The following is a 20,330-nucleotide window of genomic DNA, read 5'->3' as shown; positions in this document are numbered from 1 at the left end:
GCTCTTGCCTTTTTTTAAAACATCTTTATTGGGGTATACTTGCTTTACAATGGTGTGTTAGTTTCTGCTTTATAACAAAGTGAATCAGTTATACATATACATATGTTCCCATATCTCCTCCCTCTTGCGTCTCCCTCCCTACCACCCTCCCTATCCCACCCCTCCAGGTGGTCACAAAGCACCGAGCCGATATCCCTGTGCCATGCGGCTGCTTCCCACTAGCTATCTACCTTACGTTTGTTAGTGTATATATGTCCATGCCTCTCTCGCCCTGTCACAGGTCACCCTTCCCCCTCCCCATATCTTCAAGTCCGTTCTCCAGTAGGTCTGTGTCTTTATTCCTGTCTTACCCCTAGGTTCTTCATGACTTTTTTTTCTTAAATTCCATATATATGTGTTAGCATACGGTATTTGTCTTTTTCTTTCTGACTTACTTCACTCTGTCCGGCAGACTCTAGGTCTATCCACCTCATTACAAATAGCTCAATTTCGTTTCTTTTTATGGCTGAGTAATATTCCATTGTATATATGTGCCACATCTTCTTTATCCATTCATCCGATGATGGGCACTTAGGTTGTTTCCATCTCCGGGCTATTGTAAATAGAGCTGCAATGAACATTTTGGTACATGACTCTTTTTGAATTTTGGTTTTCTCAGGGTATATGCCCAGTAGTGGGATTGCTGGGTCATATGGTAGTTCTATTTGTAGTTTTTTAAGGAACCTCCATACTGTTCTCCATAGTGGCTGAACCAATTCACACTCCCACCAGCAGTGCAAGAGTGTTCCCTTTTCTCTACACCCTCTCCAGCATTTATTGTTTCTAGATTTTTTGGTGATGGCCATTCTGACTGGTGTGAGATGATATCTCATTGTAGTTTTGATTTGCAAACAAGACCAAAAGACAACCCTCAGAATGGGAGAAAATATTTGCAAATGAAGCAACTGACAAAGGATTAATCTCCAAAATTTACAAGCAGCTCATGCAGCTCAATAACAAAAAAACAAACAACCCAATCCAAAAATGGGCAGAAGACTTTAATAGACATTTTTCCAAAAAAGATACACATGCCTTTTTGATAGGCAAATTAGAGAGGAATTCTGTGTGCTCCAGAGAGATCTCCATAGAATTAAGCCCCTACAGAGGCCCCCATTGCCTGCAGAAGTGACTTCTGTAACACACAGTCATATGTCCTCCATCCCTCACCCAACCGTCTCATTCCTGCTTCCAAATAAAATAAACTACTTGCACCCAAGTCCTTGTAAAACGCTCTCCTTTTGGGGACCCTAAACTATGTGAGGCACTGAGACTACAGAGGTGAAGTGACTTGCACAGGGCCCCCTGCTGGCAGTAGAGGAAGCAGCAAGCACTCCCTTCCAGTTCTGGCTCTAAATCCATCTCATTTTCTACTTTCAGTTGTACACACAGGTTAAGAAACTGCAATTTCCACCTTTTGCCAATATGCCAGACTGAAGTTTAAGAAAGAAATACATGTTTTACCACAAAATTAATGATTCACTTTGTTATAAAGCAGGAACTAACACACTACTATAAAGCAATTATACTCCAATAAAGATGTTAAAAAATAAAATAGTAGGGCTTCCCTGGTGGTGCAGTGGTTGAGAGTCCGCCTGCCGATGCAGGGGACATGGGTTCGTGCCCCAGTGTGGGAAGATCCCACATGCCGTGGAGCGGCTGGGCCCGTGAGCCATGGCCGCTGAGCCTGCGCGTCCGGAGCCTGTGTTCCGCAACGGGAGAGGCCACAACAGTGAGAGGTCCGCGTACCGAAAAATAAATAAATAAAATAATAATAAAATAAAATAAAATAAAATAGTAAATGATAACTGTCATCTTTGCTGAGGGTCACACAGATGACCTGCTGGGCTACTATGAAAAACGTTGCCCAGTTTTCAAAATTTTAAAGTATTACATTTTGCTTTGCTGATGTTAGACAAGTAAATTAGAAATGCTAAGTTTCACTCCAAGTTTTACAGATGAGAAAGCTGAAGTTTTAGGACTTTCCACTGTTGCAGTTTAACTACTTTTGGAACCAGGCTTAGAATCTTTTCTACTCCAGACACATTCCAGGCTTTGCCTACCAAATCTGTTCAACAACGGATTGTAGATTATCCTCACTGAAGGACATTGGTCTGGAGCTTGGCTGGGGGCATCTTTTATTTATTTATTTTTTAATTTTCCCAGCATCTGTTCCTCCCTTGTCCATTAATTGCACAACTTCGCTTTGAGGAACCAACCCTCTTGAACTCTCAGTCTGTGTACTTCAGGCCTGAATGCCCCACCAGTCTTTAGTTCCTGAGCTCAGAATATGATGCGTATCTGCCCAGTCAGTGTACTCTTCTCCTTGGCCGCAGTGATTGGCTCAGCGAATGAAGAGGGACCAGAGCGTGGCCAGCTAGAATGAATACTGAGACTCTACTATGTCCCCTGAGAAAGAGCCACTCCTTTCCAGTGGGGAGCTGAGCTAGTAGAAAGCAAGCCTTCAGTGCCTGGTGGCCATCTTGCCACCATACTGGAAAAGCCTGAAACTAAAGCCAATAAAGGGGGGAGCAGAGCACAGAGATGGATGGAGACAGACTGCTGATGTGATACAGAACTAGTCTTCCCCAAATTTAGAGTTGTCACAGGACTTGACATTCATAGGGGCCAATACATTACGGTCTCATCTTCTTTCAAGATTCTGCCACTTGCAATTCAATAAGTCCTGCCTGAAACAAGCTCTGTACTCAAGCATTAAAGAGACTCAGTGCAGTACTTCTCTGAAGAAACAAGTATCTGTTTTCTACTACCAAAAAATAGGCTAGGAAGTCAAGAAACAGAAGCAGACCTAATGAAATCATGGCAGAATCCTTTGCCTCAGCTTCAGAGAGCCTAGGAATGAGGTGCTGAGCAAGGCTTTATGAATCCATGAAGCAACCGGCCTCAGACAAACCCAATCACCTTTAATGTAGAGAACAACATTGTTTCATCAGCTAGGTGCTTCAATTCAAAAGTCAACTGCAACTAGAGTTCAGAGGAAGAGCCCTAGCTGGGGCATAACTTTTGCTCATTGGTTGGGTGGGTGTTTTTTTTGGTTTTGTTCTTGCTTAAAATTACATAGCAGCATTGAGAATCCAGGTTTTTACATCTGTAAGTTCTTAGAAGAACTTCTAATCACTCTTCTACCGCTGATAAGCTGAATATGAGAGCTGGAGAGGTAGACAAGAGAAAAAAGCTGAAACCAAACCAAGAAACTTACCCCACGGCAATATGGATGCAAAGGCAACAATGCATTGCACGTGTTTTTAAAAGTTTTTTTTCCTCTCCCTCGAGAAAAATCACCATCTATTATATACTTCAGACATAATGTTTCAAAGCCAGGGAGGCAAGTTTTGAGCTTGAAATGCAGGCAGGCTGGCAGTGGTCCCTCTGGAGTTTTCAGAGCCTAGGACAGTGTGACTGTGGCGGGGAAGTGGGGAAGAGGTCAGGTGGGTACAGACAGGTTAACCAGATGACCCACCATCAAAGAGGGCTGGGGACAGGTGCTGGCCCAAGTCAGAGTATAAATATAGGCCTCTCTGTCGTCTCAAATTCACAGGCAGTGGAGTCTTCTAGCGTGTTTGGAATGACTGAGGTCAGTACGTTTGGCTTCTGAATGTGACCCACTAACTTACCTGATGAATTCCACAGAATAGTACTGAATAGGGGAGCTTCCTTCACTCTCTCCAGGTTTCCAAGATAGGGCCACCTCGGAATCAGAAACCACAGTGACGTGCAGCTGCTGAGGTGCTCCTGGAAGCAGGCAGGAATCTAGGCAGGACAGCGAACAACTAGAGTTGGCTGTGGTCTTCGCTGCTGGAGAGGTTTCACGTATAAAAAAACATGTGTGCTTTCTACAGCCTAAACATCTCTGTCCAGAACTGCCTCACCCTCCAAACCAAACAAACACACACACACACAATCACAACTGGATTCATGCAAGGTTTGTCAATGAGAGCTGGCCTTCCCTTCTCCTCAAGCACCCCAGGCTGGAAATCCAACTACATTATGTCCAGACTATGGACCCCAGGACACACAATATGGTGTACCCTTTAGGACCTCTGTTAGCATGTCGGAATTGATGTTTACCTACAAGGAAAATTAAATGCTTGGCGTTACTGTCACTTAATTTCAATTCTTTTGTGTATCCCTTCCTGCCCCCTGTCATCAGAATACATATCAATGGTAGGACATTTGGGAAAAGCCTCATGGGTAAAGACGTAGGACGATCCTATCACCCCAAGGTAACTGCTATTACTATTTTCATATCTAGACTTTCACATTTCCCAGCCTTTCTTTATTGCTTCAGCCAGAAGTATTTTTTCTGCCTTCTCTTCCTAGCAAAACCCTATGCAGGTTTCAAACACCGGGCCAAAGATATGGTTCTTTCTGAAACGCTCCCTGAGCCTTGGGGTGGAGAACGCGCTCCTTCTGAGTGCCTCCAGAGCCAGCTGGGCAGACCTCGGATGCACTGGATCTACCTGCCTACCATGTGCTTCTCCCTCCACAAGGAGCTCCTATGAGCAACGATGTCTTCAAGCCACTTTTGTCCCCCAGTGTCCAGTGCAGACCACCTCAATGAGCCTTTGTTGGGTTCCCCTGGCCTATAAGATCTCTTCTCGCACTCCCCTTCCTCGCCTTCTTAACTCCCACTTACCTAATTCCCACTTAGCAGTCATGTCCTCAGGGAATCCTTATCGAACCCCTATATGGGATCTTACAACGGAAGATCTTACAGCACCATGGGAAGCACTTCTCACTATCCGCGGCCACACGTTAATTAGACAATGTCCTGACCCACGCCACTCAGTTCTGAGAGGGCAGGGGCTGTGCCTGTTTTTGTTCACCACTGAATTCCCAGAGCCTAGCATACCACAGTGCCTGGTACATAGTAGGTCTTCACTGATATACTGAATGAAGGAATGAATGAATAGCACCCATCACTTTCTTCTTATTAATGGACTGAACGCAATTTACCTTGGAGCAAAGTGGTAATGAGCCGAGGAGAGCTAAGCCGCCCTTTGCCAGTCTGGCTGTAAGCTGCCACGCTTACTCGGTATTCAGTGCCTGGTTTCAAACCTCCGATCACTTCCTCCTGTCAATGACCAAACAGGAAATGTGTCAATGATCAGAAGTTCTTTTGAGGCAAACCGGACAATCTCATGAGGGTTGCATCTTGAGGCCCCTGTGAAATTTGCTTGGGAGATTGTTTTGTTTTCTCTAGGATTGGCCAAGTTTTTTAATCTGCAAAGAGGAAAACACCATGACATATTTCCCAAGACTAATGAATTATCCTTTATTGGAATCAATACACTATCGTAGAACTGGGACTCATTCACCCTATCAGATGTCGCTCATAACATCTGAGTTCTTCAGTGAGAGTACTAGGCTGCTGGAATTCAGGTCACAATCTTTTCCAGGGTTAGAATCCCCCAGTTCTTTCTTTCCATTTGCATATCACAGATGCTCAGGGACTAGCCACGACAGCAAATTGAGGTTCTTGATTTATATCCACAAAGTAGGGACTCAAACTTTGGTTCTCAAATTTTTAAACTGCCTCAGAATCACCAGGAGGGCTTCTTAAAACAAATTGCTAAGACTGGCCCACAAAGTTTCAGATTCAGTAAATCTGGGAAGGGGTCTGAAAATTTGCACTCCTAAAAAGTTCCCAAGTGACGCTGCTGGTGATTCATCAACGCCCACATTGAGAACCACTAGGACTGATGATGGAAGTGTGTGTGAACTTCACCTGCACAAACAGCCTAGACCAAAAAGTCCCAGCTGAAGATGACTTGCCCCATCTTGAGACTACAGTACCAAATAGTAAGTGCGAGCCTGGTGCCCCTGGCCCCAGTACACTGTAGTGGAAAGGATACTGACTTTGGAATCATTCAGTCCTGGGCTTGAATTCTGACTCTGCCACTTATTGCTAGCTATGGCCTCGATATTACATTCCCTGAGCCTTAGTCTCTTCCTCTGTAAAATGGGGATGATGTATAACTATCTTGCATAGTTACAACATTTGGGATAATGTACGTAAAGTAGCTGGCACCAAGGATGTCCTCAAGAAACAGGACTGTAATGATTACTGTCTTAGGCATGTGAAACCCTTCCTTTTCTCCACTTACCTAGGTTCCACCTTCTCTGAGGCCAAAATCTTCCCCTTGACAGCTGACCACACAGAACTGATATTACCCTACCAAGTGTTGTGCCACTAAATTAGCACGTATACATATTAAAAATTATCACTATTTCTCCCATGGAATCGCAAGCCACTTGAAAGCAGGTATCCTGTCTTATATTTCTTCACGACATCCTCTGCAAATGATTAAACATTCATTGTTGCTAAGGAGAACTAATCAACTGATCGACAAAACGTTTAAAAAGATTCAACAAATAGTTATTGAATACTTACTACAGTAGTTCTTAACCCTGAAAGCACGGTAGAATCACTCGAAGATCTAAAAAAAATACCAGTGCTAGATTCCACTCCAGACCACTTAAATCAGAACCTCTGGGGGTGGGCAGAGCCTGGTGTCAGTTTGTTTTAAGTTCTCCAGGTGATGCTAATATGGGCAGCCAGGTTTGTGAACCACTGGTCTAGGGCTTGGTTCACCTCCTGGCCTCTGAACTCCATCTGTCTCCCCTCCTCTCTTTCTCCTGTATCTCCAACCTCTCCCTTATCTACCTGATGCTTCCGTAAGTATTTACTGCGCTCAAGTCTCTCTTATCTTAGACAATCAATTATTCCCCACCGCGCATGTGCCCCTGTCTCCTCTCCAGAGATGCAACCTTCTTAAAGACGTTGTCTCTACCTTCTCGCCTCCAATTCACTCCTCAGCTTGCTCCCGTCTGGTCTCTCCTCACTGCAAACAACTGAGATGTTCCTACCAAAGTCACCACAACTCTGCAGTCCACCCAGCGGGAATGCCTCCATCTTTACCTGACTATTTGCAGCTTTCAATACTGTTGCCCACCCTTGCTTCTGAAATCCCTTGGTTTCCTTGGAAACTATGACTTCTCCTCCATGTCTCCTTCTACTTCTCTTGTTGCTCCTTCCAAGTATCCTCCACCCACTCCCCATTCTCTGCTGGCCCCTTAGATGTTGGTCTTTCCCAGAAGTTCACCCCTCACCATCTCCTCTCACTCTGTAGCCTTGCTTAGGTGAGCTCATCTACCACTCCCTTAGCTTCTAGCACCTTTGAATGACATCTCCCACCATCTCCAGCTCTAACCTGCCTCTTGATCTCCAGACATGGGTTTGTGATTGCCTCTTGAACTTCTCTACCCAGCAACTTCCATGCAACTCAAGTTCAACATAACCAAAGCTCAACTAACCATCCCTCCTCTGACTACCAAAAACAAAACAAAAAAAGTGCTTCACCCTTTGTGTTCTCTCTCTCATTACCTAAACCAGAAATTCTCAACACTTTCCTCCCTATGTTCACCACCCCTCCTCCCTAACCACCATTCAATCAGTTACCAATACTCTTTCGTATCACTTGAATCTGTTTATGTCATTTTATCCTCACAGCCATTTAAGTCCAAGTCCTCATAATGATGACAATGGCTCTGACTCTCTCGGCCACCAATACTTCCTGCACATCCAATCCGTACTCCACACAGCTAAGTTATTTTCCTGAACCCAAATCTGATCATGTCACTTCCACTTACAATAGCATCTTTGCATCCCCCTGTTTATCCTTCCAGCATCATCTCATGCCACCCCCCTTCCTTACATTCTACATTCCAGTCATACTTAAGAACTTGGCAGGGCTCACATTTATGCCATTCAATTCCTTGCCTCTGGGCCTTTGAACTGGCTGCTCCCTCTCCATGGAATGTCCTTCTCCCTGCTCCTGCCTGGCTCAGCCCTGCTCATCCTTCATGACTCAGTTCAGCTAAGACATTACCTCATTTCTCTGACCCCCTAGCCCCCAGTCTGGTTAGGCGTCCCTCCTCTATGCTTCCCTGGCGTCCTTGGTGTACCTCAATCATAGCAACACTCGCCTTATCCTGTAATTGTCTGTTTACTGGTCACCTTCTCCCCACCTGCTTGAGGGCAGGAAGCAAATTCTTGTTCCTCTGGCGTCCCAAAGCTTAGCATTATCCGACATGTAGCAAACGCTCAAACAGTGCTTTTTGATGAATAAATGAACTACTGAGTGAATGAAAAAAATCAAACCAAGATGTAGGATATAAACAGACTACCTCATCAAGAACCAACTTCTCCTACTGACCCCTCCAACTTGATTAACAGCATCTGTAGCTCTGCCCCAGACCCCAGTTAGTAACCCCAGAGACAAGTCTGACTGCCTCTTACCCACCTCCCTCCAGCCACCTCCACATGCCTTTCAGACCTGTTCCCTTCTTCTGCTTCCCTTGACTCCTTACTTGGGCCATTTCTACAGGCTCCAAGAGAGTGTCTGTCTCCAATCTTCCCTTCCTTCTCTCTCCCCCTGACTGCATCCTACATATAACTGCACAAGGGGTCTTTGCTGAACATATGGTCCTGCTTTCACAGCTCCCTGTCCCCCATCCTCACCCCTGCTCTAATACTCTGCATCTGTGCATCCTAGTTACACCATCTGTCTCCTGGTTTCATTTCAAGTTGGGTGGTTAGGAGGCTGGGGGCCCCAGGTGTATACAAGACTCCTGTTTCCCTCCTCTCCCAACTGCCACTCCCAGGTTTTTCCCAGGGAAGCGGAATCACACTTTCAAACCAACCCAATGCTCTCACAGCCTTTGCTGTAGAATCCCTTCCTCCTGTGACGTCATTACACTGTATGAAGTACAGGGGTAGTGGTGTGGTTTCATAGATATTAGATATGCGCCAATACCAAACACAGCTACCATTAGTTACCACTTATTGAGTGTCTTCTCTGTCCCAGGAACATATGTAGCCTGAGCCTTCCATCAGGCCTATGAGGTAGGTATCACTCTTATTTTCACTTCCAGAGGAGAAAACGGAATCTCTGAAAAGTGAATGATTTGCTCAAGGCTGTATATTTATTAAGTGGCAACGTGGGGATTTGAATCCTGCTTTGTTTGACTCCAGGGACTAAGTTCTAATTGGATAATACATGAATGAAAAATATTAAATAATATTTAAATCAAAAATTCGTATCATAAACACTGAAGACCAGATAATTATTTTATCTATAAACATGGAAATTTATGTATCTTCAATTTAAAAGTGATCACTGAAAACCAAGGGAAACTACACTTGTAGAAGCTCTGAATGTGGATTAAAAAACAACTCATCTTTTTGTTTGAAGATCAGTGCTACCTTTAGCCCAGGTATACTCTGAGAGGTGGAGGGTCACCCTCCCAGAAGCTAACTATTTCCAGTCTTTTCTGGTGTCTCTTCCTGAGCTGACAGGCTGGTAGATTAGCATAAGAGAGCAAGGGTCAAGGGGACTGAGTAGTTGGGGTCATAAAAAGAGGGGTTGGATTCAATGATTTAACTGTCACTTCTTCCTCCAATATCTCTCCTTCCAAATGGAATCTCTCAGAATAGTGTGACTTGTGATAACCCTTGAATTTTTTAGTAAAATGCTGCACAAGTCTTTCTATTTCTGTCCTTAAATGTCTTATGGCCACTACTTCAGCCTTCATCAAACTAGATAAGATGCTAAAAATACCCTTTTCAAAGTAGAAAAAGTGTTTTTTTTTACCTTGTGGAAGTTTGAAAATGAGTCAAAATATTTATCTCTCTTGGACCTATTTCTGCACAAGATGGTGAGAAACAAAGTCAGAGAAATTGCTTTCTTGGGGTAGAAGCCAGAGTGAATTCCACAGTCTCCTCTGGACCCTTCCATACTTTTCTGGGGGCGGGCGGGGAGCAAAGTTGGGTGCATTGCTGCAAAATAACCCTACTTTGTGTCCCTTTCTGAAATACAAAACCCCTTCCAATGGTTGCCTCCTTTGTCTTTTAACACCACCAGTGGTCTTTTAACACCACCAGTGGCTGTCATGTGATCAGAAAATTTATATTTGTAGAAGATAAAAGCAAGGCTAGTTGGTTAGTTCACTGAGCCCAGGAAGAAAGCTCCAACAACTTTACAACCAAGTGAGCTATTCCCCAGGACACCTGCCTCCCTCACAGACTACCAGAAACAACAAACTTTCGTCTTATGATTGTATAATCATAATATAGTCATAACTTATACTCCACTTTGGAATTTATAAAATCCCTGTGTACCAGTGCCACATTTAATTCTCACAACAGCTCCGAGATGTTAGTCTTATCCTCCTCATTTTATAGATGATGAAACTGGACCCAGAAAGTTTATATAACTACACTCTGGGTGGGGCAAGAATGGGTCTGGTTTCACTGATAAAATGCACAACTTAATATGCTTCCGATTGCCTGACTCAAGACGGAGTACATCTAATCCTCAGGCTAGCACCTTGTTTTTCAGATGTCCAACTGCCTTTTCCATGTCTACTGCACCAGATCTATTCTCTCCATTCACAGTCTGTGATAGGAATGACTCTCTGCCCCTAGCATCCATTCTCTCCTTTCTTGTAATAGAACCCCTGTACATTTCAGTTGGCCCATGGCCACTCAAAGACTACATTTCCCAGCCTCTCTTGCATCTAGATGTGACCATGTGACTAAATTCTGTCCAACAGGATGTGAGCAGAAACGCTGAGGGCAATTTCTGAATTATCCCTTCAATAGTAAATGATATGTTCCCTTTCCCCTTTTCCTCATCTTTTGGCTAGAATGTGGATGAGGCAGTAAGGTATTCTGGATGATGGAGAGGCAGGCCAGAGGGGTTGGCAAAGCAATGAGATGGAAGAATCCTGGCACAAGGAAGCCACCAGAAGAGCCCTAAACTGGTTATATCCAGACCATTACATGACAGAACAAGAATGCACATCTTGCTAGGATCACTGTTATTTGGGGTTTGGGGACTGCTAAACTTTCATTCTAATTCATGCTAGACACAATGTTCAAAAACAACCTGGACAGTTTTGTAAGAGGAGCCCCTGAAAAGAATGGACAATTCTTAACTGAATCCCTCTTCATTTTGCCATGATGAAACCGTGCTGAATGGCTCTGAACTTAAAAGCTCTGACCTTGAATCAAACCTCACCTTTACCTGCTTCCATGCTGCACTTTTCTCCTACTGCTGGAAACCCAGGTGGTTTGTTTCCAGAAATGAAGCTGTATGTTGTCTTGTTCACTAGTCTGGACAAGTAGCCCCTACACCGGGAGGGCATCCAGTGAGCACAGCTAAGAGGAGGCATGAACTGGGACAGCACTGGACTAGGAGCCAGGAGACCCAGACTCCAGAGCCAAAGAGCTGTGTGGTTTTAGGGATGCCACTTAACTTCTCTGGGCCAAAGTTTCAACATGGAAATTCTACAATTCTTCTAAAATAACCTTCACTGGCAGCTAGTAACCTTGGGTTCAACTTCACAGTTGACTCTATAAGTTAAGTCAGTGCCTCGGCTGCCTTAGTAGAAGCTGGGAATGTTTAGCATCATTAGATGGAAGGCACAGGGAAATAGAAAAGGGTTATCTTCCAAACAGCCTTCTTCCAAAGGTCCAGAGGAAGGCTGTGCAGGCCAGCGTGGAGGGATTTCCATTCCCTGAGTGGTCACAGAAACATAGAGTATTTTCCAGGGTTTTGCAAGAGGGGCAGCATTGGGGCTGGACAAATCTTCCTTGTATGGATCTACCCTGCATATTGCAGGAGAGTCAGAATCCCTGAAGCTTGTTCACTAGAACGCCCACACCTATTTACATATGCCCACAGGGAACAAAGAATCCCCCAGTTGGCAACCATTACTAATTGGCCTCTTCATTTTATAGTCAAAGAGAGGTTCAAGGGGGTTCAGTGACCTTGCCCACGGTTACCCTTGCTCTAGTGACAGAGCTGGGACTAGATGCAAGCTCATGATTCCTGTCTGCTTTATCCCTTAACCCTGGATAAGACCCAAATAGAATCACTATTGTGGGTCAGCCAGACCAGTGGACTCCAAAGCAAGGCGGTGGTGCATCCCCCTGAGAGAGCAAGACAACCTACTGAGATGTTGGAAGAAAACATAAGAACTTTCTACTTCTATTTTATCTCCTCCTTTAAAATGCTGTGGGATTTTATAATGTACACAATATATATGTAGAGTAGCAGATGTATAATTTACAAATACATACATATACGTATGTTGGTACATGTTCAAATATTTTTTAACTGATGGTATGCATGATAAAAAAGTGTTGAAGACCACCAGTTTAAGCGTCCGTTTCTAACTCTAAAAACATCACCAAATTGTCCTGATTGTTTTACTATTTATTTTTCCGGGATGAAACCTGCTGGTTGTTCTTCTAAGAAAAGGTTAAGTGTCAGATGCTAATCAAATCAGAAGCCTTTATATAGGCAGACTATCAAAGAGTGCATCAGGATTCCACATAATCCACCAGGTTATTTTGGTCACTTCTTCAGTTGAATAGAACCAATCCTCTGTTCGGCATTCTTCCAGAAAGTCAATCAACCACGTTTAGGTGACCCGGTTTTGTCTCATTGAGAAGGTCTAGGATTGTTAGAGGCAGTGAGGAAAGAAGAAGGAAAAGCAGGTGAAGGAGCCCCCCTCACACTGGGGCTCGCTAGTTGAAATATCTTCTCTCCTTTTCAATCTTTTTCACCTCGTCTTGGAACAGAACTTAAATTACTTCAACCTTTAAAAACGTTGCTCTTTACAAATAGCTCAATTTCGTTTCTTTTTATGGCTGAGTAATATTCCGTTGTATATATGTGCCACATCTTCTTTATCCATTCATCCGATGATGGGCACTTAGGCTGTTTCCATCTCCGGGCTATTGTAAATAGAGCTGCAATGAACATTTTGGTACACGACTCTTTTTGAATATGTATAACTGATTCACTTTGTTATAAAGCAGAAACTAACACACCATTGTAAAGCAATTATACCCCAATAAAGATGTTAAAAAAAAAAAGAAAAAGGGCTTCCCTGGTGGCGCAGTGGTTGAGAGTCCGCCTGCCGATGCAGGGGACGCAGGTTCGTGCCCCGGTCCGGGAAGATCCCACGTGCCGCGGAGCGGCTGGGCCCGTGAGCCATGGCCGCTGGGCCTGCGCGTCCGGAGCCTGTGCTCCGCAACGGGAGAGGCCACAACAGTGAGAGGCCCGCGTACCGCAAAAAAAAAAAAAAAAAAAAAAGAAAAGAAAAACACCTAGCAAGAAAGAAAATGTATGATGAGAAAAAAGAAATCTGGATTTCACACAAAAATAAAATTCCTTTCGAAAGTAAAAAAAAACAAACAACCAAAAAAAACGTTGCTCTTAACCTTACTCTACCATGTGAGATAAGACAGTTTCTTTCTAAATGATTAAAAATTCACCCGGTATGCTCTGCGACTGCTGCTTCCACTAGAACCAAGCACTCTCCGTGGGCCTTAATCAGCGAGGGAGATGCAGAAAAATCAACATTTTGATGAAAAGAGACCCCCTGAATCCAGGGTTGGGGCAAGGGTTTAACTTTTCGAAAGCATACTTACAAAAATCACCTGATGATCCAATAGTCCCTGGAGAGGAGAAAAAACAAAACAATATGAAAAGGAAAGGAAAGCTTGCAGGAACTAAAATGAACTCGTAGAGTAGCTGCCCTTCCACCACGGGCAGCCAAGGGCAGCAAACACACACCTTGGCAGTGATTTCTCTTGAACACTCACTCAGTTCTTACTCTGTGCCGCATGTGGTGCTGGGGGTTCTACGACCATGACCTTGTTTGATGCCCACAACATTAAAAGCTGCTGTTCTTGGGCAGCTTTTGGTCTTATTGGGAAAACCACATTTACACTGATAAAACAATTAGAGAGCAACATGAGACCAGATGTCATTTACATGCAACTTACTAGACAGATTGAGGTCTGTAGGATGCTACAGGATGATGTGATGGAGTACAGAGGTTCCCAAACTTTCTCTGTTCATGGCACCATTAGTATCGCCGTATTATTTTTACAGCACCTCTAATCTAGAAAAAAATCCCTAACGGTTCCAGTTATTCAACAGTTATACCCAAAAGATTTGGTATTAGTAGTTTACACAGATGTTGCTGTTTCCCATGCAAAGTTCAAATATTCCACAAGACCCCTGTGAGTTTGCTGCAGAGCCCTGAAGCACACAGGCTGGGAACCCCAGATACACTACCCATGATATAGCTCCTTTTCCAGTTCCTGTTTTGTCGATGAGGAAACTGAGACCCAGTAAGGTTACCCAGCTGGTTTGTTGTCATACAGGAATCTGAATGAGAGTCATCTAAATCCAGAGCCCCCTCTGCTGTACCAACCGCTCCCCTCCCGCTTCCTGACTTGCTGCCTTTATGTCTAGTCATCATTTCCTCTCTCCATGCTCTGTATTCTGCACCTCCCCTGCCCCTCTGCCCAAACACACAAGCCCACGAGCATGTACACACACATATGTGTTCATTCCCTCAGTTCAAACCATTCTTTTCGACTTGAATGCCCCTCTCTCTCCTCTGCCTTTCCAGAAACTGCCCCTGCTTCAATTCTCAGCCCCCACTTTTACCTCCTGACCACTTGTTCCTACACTAATCTCTCCGCCTTCAAAACCTCAGTCTGTCTAGTAAGTGGCATGTAAATGACATCTGGTCTCATGTTGCTCTCTAATTGTTTTATCAATGTAAATATGGTTTTCTCAAAGAGACCAAAAGCTGCCCAAGAACAGCGACAGTGTGTTATCTCGTGCTGGGTGGAGAGTAGCAACCAGGCAAGTTTGTTGAAATCGGCAAGGTAATCGAATGCTGTAATTTGGTAGCATATTCTAACACCTCGGTGTAGTTAATGGAGAGAATATATTGAACATAAAGGCAATGGTCATCAGGAATAACAACTAACATCTATATGGCTTCTTACTTTTTACTAAAGGCTTTTACATGCACAATTTTATTTGCCACTCACAACAGTATAATTATGACACACCTTTCATGGGAGAAAGTTGAGGTTTAGACAGTTTAAGTAGCTTTGGCCAAAGTTACCCAACCTGCAAGTGGAGGAAGGAGGTCTGGAAGCCCAGGGTGCCTGTCTCCCTTCCTGGCCTCTGCTTTCTGTTTGCACTGCAGTGGCCTTCCCAGAAATGCCAGAGTGTCGGGCCCGGGTTCATGTAATGGGGCAGGATCTTGATTTCAGAGGCACCGTGCGGGGTCCAGGACCCCTGTCACCAGCACCGTGCCCTCTCTGCACAGGCTGTGCGTGAGCCACACTCACTGCAGGACAGGAGGCTGGGCAGCCGGGAACACCGCTAGGGATGATGTCAGCCCCACGGTGGGGTCCAGGGGATCGTTGAAAGTTCCAGTGCTGTCAAGGGGAGATGGCACCTCAACCAGTGGTGGCCTAGGTGCAGCCAACCCGATCTCCCCACCTCAGGAGAGACCAAACCACAGAGGCTGGGGCTGAGCGCTCCTGAGGCAAATGAGGGGTACTTAAGCAAAAGTCTGAGAATAAAAGCAGCATGCAAAATACAAATAAGCCGAACACGTGCATCTCTTCTTCTTTGAGTCATGAGAGCTTTGGTAAAAATAGCCAGAGCAGGACCCGGAATTCAGTCTGCCCTGGGTTTACAGTCAACCGTTACTTGCTAACATACGGTTTGAAGAACGTTACTTCACCTCTCTGAGTCTCAGCATCCTTGTCAGGAAAATGAGGTCACAGTATAGTCGTAAAGATGAAATGGAAGAACAAATGTAGAAGCATGAGGGAGAGTGCCTGGCAGGTAACAGACTCTCAGGAAGTGACAGCTACTCATCACTGATGACAATTAAGTTTCTAGATGCTGCGCCCCACAGGCATTTACTAAATAGGAGTTACAAACACCACCTCTTCCTCCACCACCACTGTAGCTATGGTATTCTGGGCACTGATGCTAACTCCTTGTAGAGCAATTAGAAAGGCTCTAGCCTGTAGAATAATTGTAGTAGAACAGGGAGGGAGGCCTCGAGTGAAAGAAAAGAAAACAGAATATGCCTAAGGCAGAGAAATTCACCCCAAGAGACCTTGACAGGAAACAGAAAAGAAATAGATGAAGAGCCAGCAACTGGTTAGTGGAAGGACAGGATGCCGGCTGGGGAAGAAAAATAAACAACTTGCACGGTTTGAATATACATTTCCAATTACACCTTCTGCATTGTGTCTCCAGGGAGTTGAGAAGATACAAATATGTCATATTTATTTATAAAGCTTTATTGGGATTTCAAAAAAAAATCAGAATTGAATTTTATGGAGAAAAGAAGGGGAGAAAACAGCTGTAAGATAGCTGTTTTCTCGCAGGATAAATGGGGTGGGCTGAGTCCAGCATGGAAGCTGCCTTTCTGGAAGCTTTCCTCATATGGCTGCCTTTCCGGAGAGACACATGCACGTGATGGGTTTATGGCCACGAAAGACGTTCTAAATTCCAAAGGACTATACAAACGTTAGTTTTCATTGTTGTTGCTATTATGATTATTATTATACATTCATCAGCACATATACACACCAAATTAGAAATCCTTCCGAATATCAATGAAATGCCAACCAGGGATGTGCTTTTAGGAGGCTTCCAGGATGGAGCTACTCACCGTGGTCAGGGTATCCAGGCCGAGTGGCACACCGTGGGACCGCTCCTGCAGGGATTTATCTATGCCGACCTCAGAGTAAAAGACCTGGAAAAGATGCAGACATCCGTGTGAGAGCGGGGCCAGCACTTCTCCACCAGACCAAGGGCCTGTGGTTCGAACTGTACTTACAACCACAGCGGGTCCTGAGGCACGCTGCCTCACCTCTCTCACACTAGCTCCTTGTCAGCAAACATCAGACATACCTGGCCAGGGCTGCAAACTCCTAAGCCTGCAGAGACCCAGAGGAAGACACGGAGTAAAGTGGAATGGAGAGGGCTGGGCCCAGCGCCTAGTATTTTCCCCGAAACCATGATTCTCTCAGGTAATCTTTCATTTTCCCACTTTTGATTCTACCTGAGTCTAGAAATCCATTTCTCTACTTTAAGATGACAACAGGACAAGGGTCATGATACATGGCTTCTCTCCCTTGGTGAGGGGAGACAGGAGGGAATGGTGGGTCTGGGGTCTTATGGGGGGTTTACATCCCGGTGGGCAGCTCAGCTCCAGCAGGCTTGGCGCCCCATAGGAAGGTGAGCCTGGGGTGGCCAGCTCTCCAGATAGTCCCAGAGATTTCAGCCTTTCAAGTATTTATCTGAAATCTCCTAACTTCTTTTTTTTTTTTTGGAAATTTTTAATTTAATTTTATTTTTGTATACAGCAGGTTCTTATTAGTTATCCATTTTATACGTATTAGTGGATATACATCAATCCTAACTTCTAAAAGTTGACTCATTTTTAAAAACACTGTTCAAAGAGAACATTTTGGTAAACTGTAAAAGGGTCAGTTTGTAAACTCTCGGAGGTAGGAATGCATTCTCTGTTCCCTTCTCCACTTTGCCTGTCCACCCGGTCATTTTCATTCAGATTTTACATTATTTTGTCCTATTGACAAAATAGGACAGCGACTCTCTATTATTTCCCATGTTTCTGCTTTAGTCTCCAAATTTAACTGTGGGCAGTTGGAGATCAGGAAGCATGTCTTCTACTGAGTTTATATTTTCCCATCCCAGAACAGGGCAAGGACTCAGTAGAGCCAACTGACTTTCAGGGCACTTACAAATGACCTTAAAGGGAAACATCTCTGGTTTCACGGAGGGAGAATGAAGCCCCACACGGGAAGGCTGGTATCAGCAGGCCGTATACAGGAGATGGGGAGGAGGAACAGTTACCCCAACACACCCACTACAGAAATCCCCGTGCCCAGGTACTCACAGTATACCCCATGATGGGGCTCCCAGGATGCCTTGGCATCTTCCACTGGATGCTGAAAGCTGTACAGTTCAGTGCCTCTAGCATGATATCAAGAGGCGGCCCCACCTTGCCTGCCCCAAAACAAAAGAGATGGTGTTACATACCCCACCTTGAGTACACTTAACACGAGATATAAGAGTGTGTGCTTACAGATGGAGAGCATACTTAAAGATGATTTCACAGGCCAGAAATGCAGACATCTCTCCAGGAGGCCACACCTGTGGCAGCTGACTTCACCAGACCTCTACTGACCCCTCCCAAACGTGCAATGGGAGGGAAATCAGCCCAGCTATCGCCCACAGTCCCTTCTGTAACTCCTAATACCTCAAGGACCAGCAAAGGGAGATTCAGGGCCGCATAGACCAAGGCGCTTGGAATGCATTAAAGCAAGATAGTGAATTTTTTTTGGTTTACTCAGTAACATATGTGTTTTATAGATATGTTATATAGATTCTGTTTATATATCTCGTATATTCTTACTGCTGAATATTTCAAAAATGTGGTTTAGTATAAAATGGGGTTAGGAAATTTCAAATGTTTTATTGTATTCTTACCTTAAATAATTTTATGGTTATAAACAATAAATTTTATGTTTATAAAAACAACATACACAGATTTCAAAATTTAGAAAACAAAACCAAAAAATTCCATCATTCAAAAATGAGTCCTGCCAACATTTTTATATAGTATACCTCCTTTTGGTTACATGGAATTTTTTGAAATATGTATATATATATATACACACACACACACACACATACAAACATGTTTATATAATGTATATATAATTTTAATTGTTTATTGTGTTCATTACATATAATATTCATATTATATATATTCAATATATATTCATAAATATTATTTGACTTAGTATATATAGTGTATATATATAAATATTAATATATATATAAACTGATAGTATGTATTTACTAATCAAAATAATTTTTTTAATTTTTAATGGCTGTTAGCTCTTCCATATAATGCATGTGCCATAATTTATAGTGTATCTCATTCCACTATTGTTAGACACAATTTATTTCTGACATTTTGCTATTTTAAATAATGCTCCATGAGGGCCGCAACTAGGTATGTCCTGTTCAGAGCACAGAGACTAATAAATGGAAGAGCTCAATAAACGTTCCTTCAGTGAACGAGTGTTCTTCAGTTTGATTTTCCACTTACTAATATGTCCTGATGATCTTTCTTTTTAGTGACTGTGTATAATTCTCCAGCATATCAGTTGGGATACTCTGTTTGCAATTCACAGAGATCTAATGTGTCCATTTATTGGGCTACTGCTGGGGCCTTCCACCACCAATATTTTCAATAACAAAATCGAAGGCCTTTCTGGTGGACCAAGTAACAGAGGTTCAGTGTCATCAATCGGCAATAACGGCCATAGACACCTACCACTGCCACCAGTGCTGTGACTCAGGGATTTGATCTTCAACTGTTCTCTGGCTCTGCCTTGGTTCAAGATTTAAAGTCCCATCTGATTGGTCAAACTTATGTCATGTGACAAACATGTCATGTGACCAAAGGATCAGAGAGGAAAGATCAGTTTTTTCTGGTTTCCAAACTGGAAACGGACAGGATGAATGGAGTCCCAGAAGTAGTTCTTCCACCAAGCCTATCCACTGTACAGGAGTTTCCCAAAGGAGGACAGGATCATAGGAAAAGAGCAGTGGGCAGTGGGATGGCCAAATACTCTGCTATGCAGAGCATGCACGGACATTAACTGTTACTCCAGTCATTGACATTTAGGTTGTTTCCAAAATTTCACTGTTAAAAATAAGGCTGAGAAGAACATCTGTGTGTGTGCCTTTTCATGCACAAAAGTCCGAGCATTTCTAGGAGGGATATCTATTAAAAATTATGAGTAGATGCATCTTAATTTTTAATAGCTACTAACTTTTTGCTCTCTAAAAAGGATTTAATAAATGAATCTTGAAGTACATTCAATTTTTTCATTTGGGTAAATTCTCAAAGCAGAATTTTTGTGTCTAAGATAGAATTTCTCAACGTCCACTCTACTGACATTTCGAGCTGTATATTTTTTTGTGCGGGCTGTCCTGTGCATTGTAGGATGATGTTGAGATGCATCCCTGGTCTCTGCCCATTAGATGCTAGTAGCACGCACCAACTGTAGTTGTGGAAACCAAAAACATCTCCAGACATTGTCAAATGCCCCACGGCAGGCAAAACTGACTCCGGCTGAAAACTGTTGATCCAGAGAATGAATGCTTTAAAGATTTTTATAAATATAACCAAACTTACATCTAGAAAATTAACCAATTTAGAAGCTTATGGAGGTGTATGAGAATGCCCAGTATAAGGAACACATCTTCCCCAGATCTGAGTATTACTTTAAAATCGTTGCTACTTTGATAAGAAAGAAAGAG

The 20,330-nt window shown here is 43.6% G+C and overlaps 1 protein-coding gene across 1 annotated transcript in view; it reads right to left on the bottom strand.

The window, feature by feature from the left end:
• The window catches only part of EGFLAM (EGF like, fibronectin type III and laminin G domains), a 170,472-nt gene that overhangs the window by 102,757 nt on the left and 47,385 nt on the right, over positions 1-20,330 (bottom strand). Inside the window, exons 2-6 of the mRNA XM_065874357.1 lie at positions 17,890-17,999; positions 16,639-16,722; positions 13,565-13,591; positions 5,014-5,131; positions 3,672-3,807 (exon numbers count right to left, since the gene is read on the bottom strand). Coding sequence (XP_065730429.1) covers positions 3,672-3,807; positions 5,014-5,131; positions 13,565-13,591; positions 16,639-16,722; positions 17,890-17,999 — 475 coding nt within the window. The remainder of the gene's footprint in view (positions 1-3,671; positions 3,808-5,013; positions 5,132-13,564; positions 13,592-16,638; positions 16,723-17,889; positions 18,000-20,330) is intronic.

This window comes from Phocoena phocoena, chromosome 3 (assembly GCF_963924675.1).
Source record: "Phocoena phocoena chromosome 3, mPhoPho1.1, whole genome shotgun sequence".
Lineage (NCBI taxonomy): Eukaryota > Metazoa > Chordata > Mammalia > Artiodactyla > Phocoenidae > Phocoena > Phocoena phocoena.
Note: the sequence above shows the minus strand (reverse complement) of the source record. Positions and strands in the feature narration are given on the sequence as shown.